We start from the raw sequence: 14865 nt of genomic DNA, 5'->3' as shown, positions 1-14865 counted from the left end.
AATATTTTCGGCTTTATGTAGTAAGCTATAAAGTTCATAATCGTTTTCTATAATCAGGGACACGTGCGGAATGGAGGTATTAATGGAGTTGGTTATCTACAACAAAGCATTCTAGCGCTGTACAATTCCGGCCGGTTTACTAGCGTGCACGCTATCGTTCTTTTACTACAGCGCTTCATCGCTGCTGTTACGTTTTGGCCTGCGATGACTCAAGCCTCGGTAAACAGTATGCGGGGCGATGAGTCACCGTTTTACACATTCGCGTATAGCGTTTGAGTAGTGTTGTCAGTCTACAGTTGGACTCGTCAAGTAACCGAACCGTCCTAGGCGTTATATCGCAGGGTTTACTGCCAAGCGCCTAGACTTAAAACATAATTGGCGAGATAAGCTACTGTTGTAACAAACATTTCGTGAACGTAGAACAAGAACAAGTTTGTGTGAAAGTGTAGGTCTAGTTTTGTAACCTGTGTGTGTGCGTGTCGGTAGTGAAACGGTCGATAAAGTTGGTGATCGTTCTGTGCTATTTGTGGATTCCTTACATACTATTGGATTTGTTTGTGATAACTTGGATTTATGTTTTAAAAATGCCGTCGAACAAGAAGTTGATTTCAAAAATGCGTCAGATCGCACAGTGGATCTTAGTTGTGCATGTGGTAAGTTCCCCGTTCCATTCATTCATTTTGGTACATCATGTTATCTAATGTTTGGAGTAAGATGAACTAGATGCCATTCCGTTCATATTGTTACAATAGCAAGATTTAGAAGGGAAGCAAGTAGCAACGTAGAAGCTATAACATAAAATAGATGGCGTAAATCAATTAGACTATGGAATGTTGAGTTTTGTTTATGGAGAGATAATTTACTCAAGTGTTCAAGAGCCTTGGAATAAACTAAAATCGAGACAGTAGTAAGTAAATATTGATTAGGAGGCTCCGGGTGATCTCGAGGGTTGACTTAACTCAGTTACAAGTTCGAAGAGCAAAGTTTGCCCTTCGATACGAGAGGCAAAATCTTTCCTCTTTTGAAATACGAAAATAAAATCCTAATAAAATACTATAAAACTTGTATGAACGCGGAAACATTGGGGTAGGACGAGATTAAAACGAATAGACAATACACAAAGGATAAAGCGTTCTCCATTGTTGACAAGTACCAAATCTAGCACTTAAGTAAATAGCATCCAAACTCATTTATCACGACTATGTTTGGTCGAGCCATATTGTTCTTAACGAGGTACCATTGTCAATTACAAAAGATTTATCACCAAATCGCCACTCCGTATCCGGTTTGCAGGAACTTCGTTATGAGCTATATTAAAATTTTGTCGCCTTACAAAAGCTTACGCAGTGACAGATGAACACCACTTACAAAAGAACTAAATCTGATCTGCGTCCCTTTTTTGTGTTCACAATGACGGTCATAAAAGGACTATTCAACCATTTTTTTGGCTCAACAAAAACTTGTCATCTTCATTGTGTTTATGCAAGCAGAGCAATTGAAGGAGTGACAAATGAAAACTAAGGCATTCATTCAACAGTCTAATCAGATCTCATTAAGCAACTTGAATTCCTTATTCATGCAACTGATTTTCAGAAACTTATGGTACAATGACCTTTAAGAAGTGGTGCTGAAAATTTCTTCCATAATTGCTCCCTTCATTGAAACATTTGTAAGGGTCTACTTAAAGAAACCCTCGCACCCGGCCCTTTGGGTGACTCGGACTCGCAACATAGTAATTAAGCTTATTTCCTTCGTTTGTTTTGTCGTTTTCAACATTGTATGCTTAGTCTAGCCAAACACGCTCCTTGAATCCTTACTACAATTGCATACTCAGAAATGGCATAGAAAAACAACACAGATTCAAACGACTTATTTTAGAATTCAATTTGGAGACTACTTTATATCTCTCAATTTTTATTGGTGCCAAAGTAAACATTAATACTATGACTCGTTGACTAGACATGTCACAGACGCAGGGCTTTGCGCCAATATTAAATTGAAATGCGTCGTCAAAGCTCAGGAAAGTGAAAAGAGTAAAAGACAATCTGTTTAATTCAGTTGTATGGGACCTGTTTGCGGTCTCTGGTTTGCTGAACGTGACCAGATGGGACCTGTTTGCGGTCTCTGGTTTGCTGAACGTGACCAGACAGTAGCTGGCGGCGGCCTAGGCATGACCGTGCCAATTGCCGGCCGGCAAATGCAATTCCACCTAACGAAGTCTTATGTTGTTCTGTTTTATATTGCAATGCAATCTGTTCTGTTTGCACATCTGTGCAAAGCATGGGGCAAATACCACAAATTCTTAGTTAAGTTTTCAATTTCGTATCAGCACGTTCCATCACAAGGAGATAATTTATTAAAATTGTTATGTGAGTCTGAGATTGTACGTTGATAGTAAGTTGTTTGTCGTCATCATTTGTTATTGTAAACAAAACTGGTAATTGTGATGGTGACTCACGTTTGTCTTCAGACGCAGATGCTAAGAGCTTCGGTAATTAGTCACTATATTCGCAATCCTTGACTGCAAGGATGTGAGAAAAGTTCATTTGCTATTGTCTTAATTACTTCATTTTTGAGAAGGCTTAGTAAACACAAGATTTCGTGTGAATTTGTATCTACCTATTAAACAATATGAAATAGCCGATTTTATTACTCTGTAGGCAGATGTTTACTAAAACTTCAATCCATATTTGAGACGCGATTGATTCACAACCTAAAAATATTTTTGGGTGCGGAAAAATTCACAAAAAAAATGTATAGCTATAATCGCGCATTACCATATTGAAGTCACGCGACACCGCGCTATTTTAGTTCGGGATCCCAGGAGGCGTGTCTCCGGTATTAATACATCGGGCCGGGCTGGTGAGTCATCTTGCCGTCTGAAAGCTCCGTCTTGTCCCACATCCTTCATACTGTTTGTATTACTCATACTGGGTGAACCCGGAATCGTTTATATGGACGACTTCGCCGGTATCTAGAGCTTGTTTATTATTAACGCGATTGTCCAAGACAAATTATACAACACCGTGGGCAAATTCAAACAAATAGGAATCCCCGCCTCTGCCAACACATTCTGCAATATCTCGGTCAGATATAAAAAAGTCTGTAGGAGATTTTATTCTCACAGCAAAACATTTTTTAAGGTTGCAGTGAGTCATAACTAAGGACGTCAACTCACACGTGCTTTGGAATTGTATAGGTATTTATTTTAGATCCTGAATTCCAAAAGCATCACCCAATGTTTCCAAGAAATTAATTCATTTATGCCCATAAAATTGTTAATCTTTGTTTGATGGATGCTGTTAAGTATCATGCATAGATCATGTACCTATTTCCTTGTTTGCTCTTTGTCCGAGTCGCAGCTTGATCACAATCAAGGCTAGAATTGTTTATCTTATTTCGACTTCCTTCCTTACATTACTATTAGCTTTGAGAAATAGACTTTACTGTACCCTAATTTACATTCTGTTTGAGTTGGAATTGGCGAAACTTGTTGCCGGATTTATTTAAATAAAATATTTGATTTGTTTTATTATCTAGTTGAACGAGGAGTACTGCTACTTCCATGTTTTGTTATGACTACTTTTTCTTCTTCAATGTATAGAATCTGTGGTACAAATATTTTTGTTACTTTGTTATACAATCTGTCGTACAATGTAGCAGGAAGGTAATTACAATTGTACAGTCAATGCTACCGTTGTATACATGTACCTATATGAAGTAGGAGAGCAGGAAGTGAGCTGTTGACTACTCTACCCCCATTATACGATACAATTGATGAATGGCCAGACGCGAACATGTGTGCTTGAGCAGAATTCAATTTGATCCCTTTCAGAGCTAACCCTTTCGCTTGAATGGCGGTATTGATTTGAATCAGTAAATAAAATAGGGAGGGGTGATGCTAGCCTTGTAAAATATCAAATTTTTATTCTAGGTTATAATAACAATCATTGCATTTCGCAATACTATACTTTTGGATCTTATTCATCATTGTTTATCTACGGAAATGTTATGCAGATTAGATAGAACATTTTAGTGATAACATTTTTTTTAAACAAAGATCAAGAATCTAGAATAAATAATATCTATTGTTCTTTTAAAAATATGTTTGTGCTATAATATTTATGGTAAATTATAATTGATCGTCAAAATATTCAAATAAAGCGCAGAAATCTTTGTAGACATCGCAAATCAAAACTGGAGGGTGGCACGGTCGACGTTTAATTATGTAAATAAATTTTCATGCATAGCAAGGAATCGTTAAACAATGCGCCAGATGAACCGAGCCTACCCTTCTATAGGCAAAGTTTAAAAGAGAACTGCCCCTCGGGCAAAAACGGATCACCCTTTTGTTCTTTTTGATGTACTGTCGTCCAAGTTTCGGACAAGGATCCATTTAATAAATGCGCACATTAGTATTGTATTGCATTATACATTTACATGGTATGAGGCATTACAAATTTTGCCATAAAACTGTTGCGTAAACACCGATTACGCAAGGTAAGACGCGTACGGTGAACTGTTTACGTAAACAACTCTTGAATCGGAATCCATCTGGGCTGTTACTAATTTAACCCTTAATGAGAACTTGGTACGAGAGGTCTTTCGAGTCCGCAGGCGCGGAAGCGGGAACTCATCACTGTCTCTAATGGCCTGAAACCACCCCTGGCTTAAACAGATATCAACTTATAAACAGATTCAAAAAATAAAAATTTGCAAGCCCTTCAGAATTGTCCTCCCATTATTTTGATGGTACGTGAATTTTAATTGCGTGTTTCTTTTTATGAGGCGCGGAATGTTCTATACGTAGATTTGTTTATCTTTGATGGCAGGAGAACCTATCTCATATATCAGTGTTGTTTGTGGTATTTGTTTTGTACATGGCATGCAACATGCTATTTTTTGTTGCCCTTTCGGACATGGCCGGATGAAATAAAAGCAACAAACATCCCAGTAACGCGCTATAAAAATTTGTCTTCACACGAACTAAATTTGGCAGCGTCCCCTGAAATGTTATCACCTCATAGTATCGTCGATGCACACAATATCTCATAATATTCTTTATATCCGTCCCCATAAACAGAAACGGGTCGTGGTAATGACGCCCCGTTGAGGGGAGAGAGGACGTCTAACCGGCCGTTACGGTCGCTGAATATGTGACCGCTGCATTTTATTACCACTTTACTCTGCCACATAATCGACCTTCATGATGAAGGGCTTCTTTCCGACTAATAGTCGGTCGGTATGCGATGCCCATTGTCCTATATGCTCGATCCCAGCTTTTATAACGTTAATTGTTCAATAAATTTCCGTATGAATTTATGGGGCAATTTAAAGATACCTACCTACTCCAGGGTTTACGGGTTAAACTATCTATTAACCAAAAATATATTCTTGATATTAACGTACTGCTTTTTATTGTTTCAGGTTGAATTCATAGAAGCATACTGCACACCTCGCGACACAGCCCGCCGCTCCCCACAACGCAGCCGTCGCTCCAGAGAACAGCGCCGCTCCCCCGAAGCCACCAGATGGCGTTACGACTCCCGCCGAACAAATTACGACTTTGACTCCTGTCGAAGGCCGTACGACTACGAGAGTCGAAGATATAACTACGGTAGAGACTTTGACGAGGATTCGGGAAGGCGAGCAGAGTTTGACGCGGGCTCAGCAAGACGACGAGCGGATTACGAGTCCGCGAGGAGGACCGACTTTGACTTGTCGGCACCCAGTGTGTCAAGGCGTAGTCCTGAAAGTGCCCCTGAGGGTTCAGTGGAATCTCCACCAGAACCAGCACCATCTGCACCGTTGAGGCACGAGAGACAAGCCCGACACAGATCTCAACCATACTACGAATCAGGTTAGTTTATATACCAATACGTTTAGCATAGCTATAAAGTATTATAAATTGTTCACGATTAAAACAAAAGAATGAACACCGATATTAAAAAGCGATAAGGAATAATCATAACAAACACAATAATACTTTCTTCATAGAAGGTATCATTTTAATTCATTCTGATAAGTTCATACATGTTTTTGCATTGAACACCTATGAATTGAATAGAGATAAGATTAAGAAGATTCTTTGAAATGAGTTCATTAATTGATATCAATCAATTCGAAATGGAACTGTTTTTATGAAAAATTGTTTACATGAATAATATCTTTTTTGCATCATATAGGGGCTTATGTCAGTAAAGAATTTGGAACATTTGAAAACATCCTTGAAATAACAAAACACAATTTGTAACAACATACGTACAAGTCATAATGTTTAGCTTACAACATTTTTTAAATTGTAGGTAATCTCAAGAACTCACTTCCACATACTTTAGAGAACAAAATTTAGAATTCAAGGCGAGATTCTCGGTTCATTTCTGATATTTTCTTTTGCTGCAATAAAGCAGAGTTTCATTTGTGAGACTGAAAATAAACTTACCGTAAAAACACTAGGTATTCAAAAACGGCGCTAAGTAGCTGGATGGCTTCCTAAAAACAACAAAATTTTGCGCTTCATTTTCTCGGTTACGTGCAAGCTCTTACTTTTTTAAGAACATCCTCGTCTAGGATGGGACAAAGGGTCCATTCTTCCAGTGCAACAATTGTGCTGGAGTCTAGTTAGGCCATTGTTTTCTCTGTGGTTACATGCATATACATAGTAGTCATGCCTTTATTAAAAAAGAGAAAACCACATCCTCGGATTTTAAAGATGGCATCTTTGTTCCACAATGCTGGTAATTAGGTCAGTTTAATCTGGTACAAACATTGGTACGTGATTCTAACGTAGGTATAATAAATAACTGACAGGTTGGATACTTTCCAGAATTTATAAGCAAATTACTGCGGTAATCGTCATTGAAATAATAGGTAGAAAATATTTCGGTTAATGATGATTAATGTATAAATGGTCTGTAATTAACTCAGACCTACCATTCTGCTATATCTCAAAGTAGTATCAATTCATTCTGTTCTATTTTTATTTCTTGCTTTTTATCTTTATAAACGTTTGCGTGCAACTAAGCCTTTGCATCAAAGTAAGTCCATGTTATCGGTAAATGCAAGTACCAAGCATTAATTACACGATTGCAGTTCTTTTTTTATCATCCTGGGACTTTCATTCGCTAATACCAGCTAGTATTGAAGCAACAATAGCAAGTTTTAATCAGCCCTTTTGTCGTTTGTCCGTCCGTCTAGACACGGCTGAAAAAACGTCCGGGTTTTATAATAACGGAGGTTTTTTACTATTGCGACTAGGTACTACGTTTGAGATGGTTGGTGTAAATTTTTATCATAGTATCACTAATTAATGTTTTTAATAGAAAAGTTAAATTGAGACATTTCTGAGGGCTTAAAATTGTGTAACGTGAATAGAGTTTAGAATCGAATGAAAATAATTTAAGTGCGATACGTACGAGTCGATTACCTTTAACCTTTCACTGCCAACACGTTTCAGAAAGACATTTAACACGTTAATCGCGGCAATTTAACAAATTTCGAGTCGCGGCGCCTGGTCATCCACGCGGAAAAGTAATTACGTCACCTAATGACGTCACTTACCCTCCCATCTACACTCTCCACGTCGCTAATAGACAATTTGCACAGTTTTTGACGTCGTTTTGTTCAATCGACGCAACGTGTTGAACGTATTGGGACATCTCTTATATTTGATGGCGGCAATTTCGCTTGCAATTGTGTTTGTTACAATGTGTTTCAATATAAAGCGAATAATATGGATGATTTCAAGTTATATTTTATTCTTAAATGACAAGTAAATTGCAATGCATAAAAATAAAATACGGAGAATCACAACAAAGTTTCGCAAACTACAAAGAATAAATGCTCCAAAGAGTAATCTAAATGAGGCAACGGAAAATACAGTATTAAAACAAAAGAAGCACAGACCTTGTCCTAGGGAGCGCATTTAAAAAAAAGTTTATTATAAAATGGCATACTACGACTGCCTACGATTCGTTAGTTCTTTCCTATCGTCGTGGCTTTTTAAATTCAGACTTTTATGTTCATGATGCATTCAGAAGGAGTCCTTTGTTATACGAAGCAAGGAAAACTCGTTAGGGTATTTCGTCGTGCCTTTGAAATAACATTAGCTTCGCGTGTAGGCACGTGTATGAGGGTTAAACGTATTCATTAACTGAGGTAATAGTACTCCAGATTCGATTGAAATGGAAATGAATAAGTTTTAAAATGAGGTGTATATAATACGCTTTGTTTCAACTTCGAGATAAAAATCAATCCAAGCACATTGATTGTGGGTATCGTGTAGCTAATTATAAATTACCTACTCTTACCAAATATGTCTAATAATGTATTAATTACAATGATATGTAATGTAATAAGACTTTGATACCAAGATAGTTTAAACAATCAACAAAATAGCAGATAAAGGACTGAATTTCTCAGCGATTGCGTTGGGCGTTGTCTCTAAATAAAGACAATTTAAATATTTTAAATGCGTTGCGCAAAGACCGTTTATCAAATCACCCTTTGTGTTCACCCCTTCTTGAGTAAATGAGAACTACTGGGAACGATGTCTAATTTATAACCATTGCTACTTGACAACAGCATTATTTACTACCACAATACCAGAATTTATGAACATTCAAATAAAAAATAATTCATAAACTTCCACTTTCTTGAAAAAATGCTTTTCAATTCTTAACAATTGGTTGCATTCTTAAGGGGCTGTAGATTCACAATCCGGACGTTGGGGTCTAAACGACGTCACTTGAGACAAGCTGAGTTATATCAGAAATGGAAGCAAAATTGAAAATCCGCGTCTGGCTCGTTACCGAGCTTAGTTTATCTACTAAAGCTAGTCTTGTTCACTTGAATGCGCATTTATTCTTCCAATATAGCTTCTTAAAAAAATTACAATTGTTTTTGTTTTGTTTTAGAATCATCATCAGAGGATCGCTCAACATCATCAGAAGGAGAGGAAGACGAATTTGGTGAATTTGATCCATTCGCCACAGCACCTTCTCTACATTCCCCAGACAGTGGTCGCTCAGACCCACGATACGCTAACGCGCCACGTAGGAACCCAAGTCCTTATTACTACGGCGATTTGTTCAAGACGCCTCAACAAGCGCCAGCACCATCTGCCCCAACTATTTCAACTACTTCATCTTCTCGTGGTCCACGCTACAGGAAATCAGCTAGCCTAGACGCACCTCACGTTGCTCCCAGACCCAATCTGCCTAAAAGATTCTCAGTTGCTGAAGATGGTTTCCGTGAGCTAGAGCGCTCATCATCTTCGTCTGGTGAGAGCGCGTGGATGCCGCCGAGGCGTCGCGGGCGCGACGCGGCCGGCTGCGCGTGCGCCGCGCCCGAAGATGTAGAGGAGCATCGTCCTTCTCGCAGCGTCTTTTACGTGCCGGCGCCTCTGCCCCGCTGGCCGCAAGAGATGACCACCAGACAGATTTACGAAACAGCCTTCGACTGCAAAATTGCCCGATCGGATGATGACTTGGATGACTTTGACAGAGTCAGCAACCACCCAGCCCTTCTGCAAGCTGAAGACCGAAAAGTTATTTCTTCCGCGTCGTCTGCTTTTGAAGCTGTTGAACGCAGCGAACCCGATTACAAAGGTCGCCGCAAGGTGACTATGAAGACGGACAGTGTTCGCCGTTCCAAAATCCCAACCATCCGCCAAAAGAGGGAGAATGAGAACAACGCATGTGCCTTGTCTGAGGAATTGGAAAAAGTTCATATTGAAGAAGACGGCCGAACGGCATCAGCGTCTCAACTTCCACTACGCGGTTACACGCCTTCACCGCCGTCAACAGCCCCTTTGCCAACAAAATTCCAACAAAAAGACGGATCTGCCATGAATAGTATCAAAAGTGCTCCTAACTTGCCTCAATCACAGCCGGCACACCCTCGTCTCAAAGACTTAAGGTTGCCTGTAAAGTCATTACGCGCTCGTGATACTCCTACAAGTAGCGATGCTAGCATGGCTGACGTAAAAGGTTCAGTATCTACTGAATTGGATCTTGGACAACGTCTAAGAGATTCAAGTCGCGAATCTCGCGATGGTGATGATGAAGGAGGGCAATCAAAAGACGGTATTTTTTTAGAGATTAAGGGCCGGCCCACTTCCGATTCTGACACACCTGAATTGAATCGGTACACGGGGCCAAAGGGGGTCGGCCCTATAATGGAGTTTAAGGGAAGGCCTGGAGTAATTCGTCCGCGTCGTAAATATTCTAGCACGGAAAGTATGGCGACAAGCAGTAGTGGAGGCAGCATGGAGTCACTCCGAAGTAGTAATAGTGAGGGGGATAGGAGTAGTAGTAGTTCAGAAAGTCGTCATTCATCTTCGCTAAGTTCACACAGCTCTGATTCGGGAAATGTGCCATTCACAAAATCACACCACATGCAGTTATCGGGGTTTGGGCACCATCCAGCTAAGTTGCATATACTTAGCCCTATTTCTGATAAATCATCACAAGAACCGGCCTCAGAAACATCTGATAACAATAAGAATAATAATTCCCAGAAGGTATCACCTGAAGACTGTGAAGCTAATAATACGACGATGCAAACGACTGTTGAAATTGTTGCCAAACCTAAACGACGTGCGTTACAAAACAGGAATCTATTAAACCTTACATTTAGACACTCAACAACTGGTGATTCTGAAATTCAAGGCTCCGACAGTGGAATTTCGATTCACTCTAGAGAAGGCGTGGACTCACGAAATGCCTTCATCAATTTCAAAAATAGTAATACTGAAGAGGAACGTAAAGATGAAGATGTAGATCTGTCTGATCTTCCATTCGACATGCCCAAGTTGAGGAGACGACGGGCTGAAGCCGAAGCCGACTTGCGATCCTTGCCATTTGACATGCCCAAACTGCGTCGCAAATTACGCGGGCAGTCACTACAGCTAAATAACGACTTTGGAGGGGCCATCTCGAATGCCTCTTCTAGCCAAAGCGTGCAAGACTTAAATCAAGGTTAGTATTTTTTATTTATGTAAACATATATTTAACATAGATATTGCAATACAAATTGAAAAGAAAACAAAACAGATTTTTGATCAATCACTCAAAATTTTAAGATGTCACAATAGTTTACCAGTCAATCTTGTGAGAAAGAAGTATACTCGAAGGGTCTGTCGACTCAAATTGTTCGTTCTTTCTAACTCGAACTGAACGCCATCACATTATGCCGATTAAGACGTATGACTCCGGATTGCTCCACACGAAATTCTCTGGTCCAACGCCCATCTAATATTTAATTTGCTTGAGTGCTTTTTGAGGGAACTTTTTCCTGTACATGTTGGGAGCAATTTGTAACCGTTCAGTTGAGTTAGGAGTTCGTATCGCGGAGGATTGCGTGTGGTTTGACGTAATAAGTGGTGGCATCTTAGATTCAATCAATGCTAAGACCAAAAGTTGATCGTCTCGAATAATTTTACTCAATCTTGTTTACTTTTTCTTTCAGGAAACAAACACAAACCGAATTTGAAGTTGAATTTTGACAGCGGCAGCGGTGGTTCTGGCAGTTCTAAGGGATTGCACTTAAACTTGGGACCCATAGCTCCGCCTCGAGATTTGGTTGATGCTTCTCTTCCACTTGACCGACAAGGGTAAGTTATTATTTTATAACTTTTCTAAAATGTTTCAAAGTTTCTATAAATGGAGTGAATAGTACTAATATATATTTTTTATTGTTTTATAGGTGGTACCACGGGACCTTATCGCGCGTTGAAGCTGAGAGTCTGCTAAGGGATGCGGATGAGGGCGCTTTCTTGGTTCGAAACAGCGAATCAGCAAAACACGACTATTCGCTAAGTCTGAAGTGAGTATCTACTTACACTGTCTGCAAAACTTCCACATACTTTTTCTGCATTATATCATTAAACTGAGTCATCTTGTTTACTATCAACATTAACGAGCTACGTCTTTGGAATATTTTCACAGCTGTTCTAATTTCGTGTTTTTCCTTCCTTTGCAGGTCAACACGTGGTTTTATGCACATGCGTATATGCCGTAGTACTGACGGCTACACTTTGGGTGGTGCGGCGACTGCCTTCCCCACGGTGCCGGCTTTGATGCGTCACTACGTCACTGCCCAGAGGCTTCCAGTCCGGGGTGCGGAACACATGGCACTGTCCACACCTCTGCCAGCCGTCCTACTATGAACATCCCATCCGGACAGATGGGTTTTTAATTTGAGTGAACCTCGATCGGACGACCGGTCGGTTCGAAGTTCGGAAAGGTGTACATAAACAGCGATCGGAAATCCAAGGTGTGATTATTTTTTGTTTAGATTGCTGAAGAAAGCACAAGTGAAGGAGTTATTTAACGTATTTGTATAGCTTTAGGAATCCAGTGAATAATACCAAAGAGTTAGAATTCAATTGCTGACGAACTGGCTTACATTTATTTGTATACGCTCAGGTAGCAGTGTAATTATGCTAGTCCAGAATATCGCAGCCACATATAAAATACATTATTTATTCGCATATAATCATTTTCACATTTAAATGTATTGTATACTATGTGTAACGAAATAGGTACTTATGTTGTATTGCTTCGTATTACTCATTCATCGTTTATCTTATGCATTGATACCGTATATCTTTTATTAATCAGTGTTAACTATATGTATGTTGTACGTTTGTTTGATATTGACGCAAACGATGATATTAAGTAGTTATATTGTGTGATAATTCGTTTTGCAAACAATTTGCGATGAGTCATTTAAGCATTAATCTGACCTCTACATACATTTGCAATAACTTGGCCTAAGCAATAGACTAGTAAACCTAATTACCTATTTGCTAATGGTCTTGTCGTGGATAGACGTCACAGCTTACGGTAGTCTTTGAAATAATATTATTCTCGTCTTGAACCGTATACCTATTTACGTAAGTTTGAAAATAGAGGATTATTCCTTTACATTTAAAACAATGACTGTCTCATGATGATACTTAATTTTATTATTGTATTAGAAAAGCGCTCCAATGCAGTCAGTATTTAGACCTATATTGCCATGATTCACAGACCACGTAGATACAGGTGTGAAGAATCAAGTCTGAATATAAATTCGTTTTAACAATAAGTGACTCACTATAAAAACATTCAACTTTATATTAAAAGCGCGTAAACTGCTTACGCAAACTATAAAATGTATTCAGCAAGGTTAAAAACAAATCAGATTGCAAACCGTGGAATATTTATGTAGCAAACATGAAATAGGTGGGCAAAGTTGTCACATTGACGAGTATATATGTTTGAATAGAACCTTGATGCTATAGATACAAGGTTGAGTTTAGTAGAACATGTAATGAAATGAGTCATAAGCACGTGGGTCGAATAGACACGAAAATAATATCGATTTAGTACAAAATTGTACTGAGTAGACCTGTTGTCAGTTGGTACTTTTATACACTATGTCAAACGGTAGATTACTTATTTATAACTAAACCTCAAGTGTCTGTGTTAATTTGAAAAATACTTTGAAGAATGAAAGGAACTTTTTGCCACCAGTGCAGTTCATGAATTGTCGTCAAGCAGTTGAAATATTCCGTAAATAAAATTAACACATACACTTGAGGCTCAAGAATTGGCCAACATGAAACGACATTAAATAGTAATAAATTTTGATATAGCTTTCATACTCTATAGAAGTTTTAAGCTAATCATGAATAATGGCACATAACAGAATAATTTAAGATCATAGATGAAGATTGCACATGTTATGTAACTTTCACATGATAACTTATTTATATTTTTTGTTATAATAGAATTTAAGTAGAATAACGGGATGGATATGGGGCCCTCAATAATGAATAGATTTAGTTCCCCCTTCATAGTTTTATGTCACTTGGTACTTTTACAACGATATACTGACAACCAGTGATGTACTCGATGAAAGGCGTAGCAGCTATTATATTTAATAGATTCTTCTGTGATTTTGTGTTTAATACAAGAAAAGCCAAAAAAATGTTGTGTATTATAAAATTAAGTTCATCGTATTTATTATGTAACGCATATTCATGCTTAAGTATGTTCACATTAATGTCTAATAATGTACAACAAGATCTCATGGAATACTTCCTTTGGATGATTCAGTTACCCTAGTGTTAATTTTGATTGATTTGTACCTGATTTTTTGAGAAACGTTGTTTGAGACTTAAAATTTAATTACGTTTTTAACAGATTTATTTTGTTAATTAATTTAGTGATCATTAGAATAATATTAAAGTAGAAATGTATGGGAATGAACGAATTTTTCGGATGTATGTGACATTTATAATTGTATGTTATTACTTAACCACCGCGGAGCAGCTTTTGCAAGCGTGCAACTAATTTTAATTATAGAAATTAATATACCGTTTTATTATTAAGCAGTGGTACTTATTACATGAGAAGGGAAATCATTTTGGGTCCAGAATCATCGTCGCTGACGATTTTTAACATCTACATTTTGTAGAATAAAAATTAATTTCTTATTCACCCATCTTATGTATTATGTACAATGTATGATTATGTAGTAAACGCGTAATGGAAGGTAGGCTAAAGATAACGGATGAAATTCTTATATTTGGAAGTTTTGAAAACGTGTCAAAATTTTTTTCATGAGCGATGTAGGTCCCGAAACGGAATTAGGTAAAAATTATAGCTTATAGTAGTTATAATCAAGTGTAATTTTGAAGGTGTAGTTTGAAAATTGACGATGAAATAAATTCCATAAAAATATTTTATATCTTTTATTCCTATCTTCCCTTAATCCCAAAACGAAATGTAGTGAACATTTTTATCTATTAATATTTGGCACTACAGTGCAAAAATTTAATCTTTTTAAAAAAAGTACCTAACTGATGTACTTAAT

At 38.1% G+C, this 14865-nt stretch overlaps 1 protein-coding gene across 2 annotated transcripts in view; it reads left to right on the top strand.

The window, feature by feature from the left end:
- The window catches only part of LOC118273901 (uncharacterized), a 220409-nt gene extending 205677 nt beyond the window's left edge, over nucleotides 1–14732 (top strand). The window contains exons 1-6 of one of the 2 annotated variants that reach the window (XM_035591095.2): nucleotides 272–653; nucleotides 5428–5860; nucleotides 8916–10979; nucleotides 11470–11614; nucleotides 11707–11826; nucleotides 11983–14732. In XM_035591095.2, coding sequence (XP_035446988.1) covers nucleotides 585–653; nucleotides 5428–5860; nucleotides 8916–10979; nucleotides 11470–11614; nucleotides 11707–11826; nucleotides 11983–12169 — 3018 coding nt within the window. In that variant the 5' untranslated portion in view covers nucleotides 272–584 and the 3' untranslated portion in view covers nucleotides 12170–14732. Of the gene's footprint in view, nucleotides 1–271; nucleotides 654–5427; nucleotides 5861–8915; nucleotides 10980–11469; nucleotides 11615–11706; nucleotides 11827–11982 lie in introns of those variants that run through there. The other variant, XM_050707832.1, reaches the window with a different exon arrangement.
- The last annotated feature ends 133 nt before the right edge of the window (nucleotides 14733–14865 follow it).

This window comes from Spodoptera frugiperda, chromosome 3, assembly GCF_023101765.2.
Source record: "Spodoptera frugiperda isolate SF20-4 chromosome 3, AGI-APGP_CSIRO_Sfru_2.0, whole genome shotgun sequence".
Classification (NCBI taxonomy): domain Eukaryota; kingdom Metazoa; phylum Arthropoda; class Insecta; order Lepidoptera; family Noctuidae; genus Spodoptera; species Spodoptera frugiperda.
The sequence above is the reverse complement of the archived record's forward strand: the minus strand, read 5'-3'. Positions and strand labels throughout refer to the sequence as shown.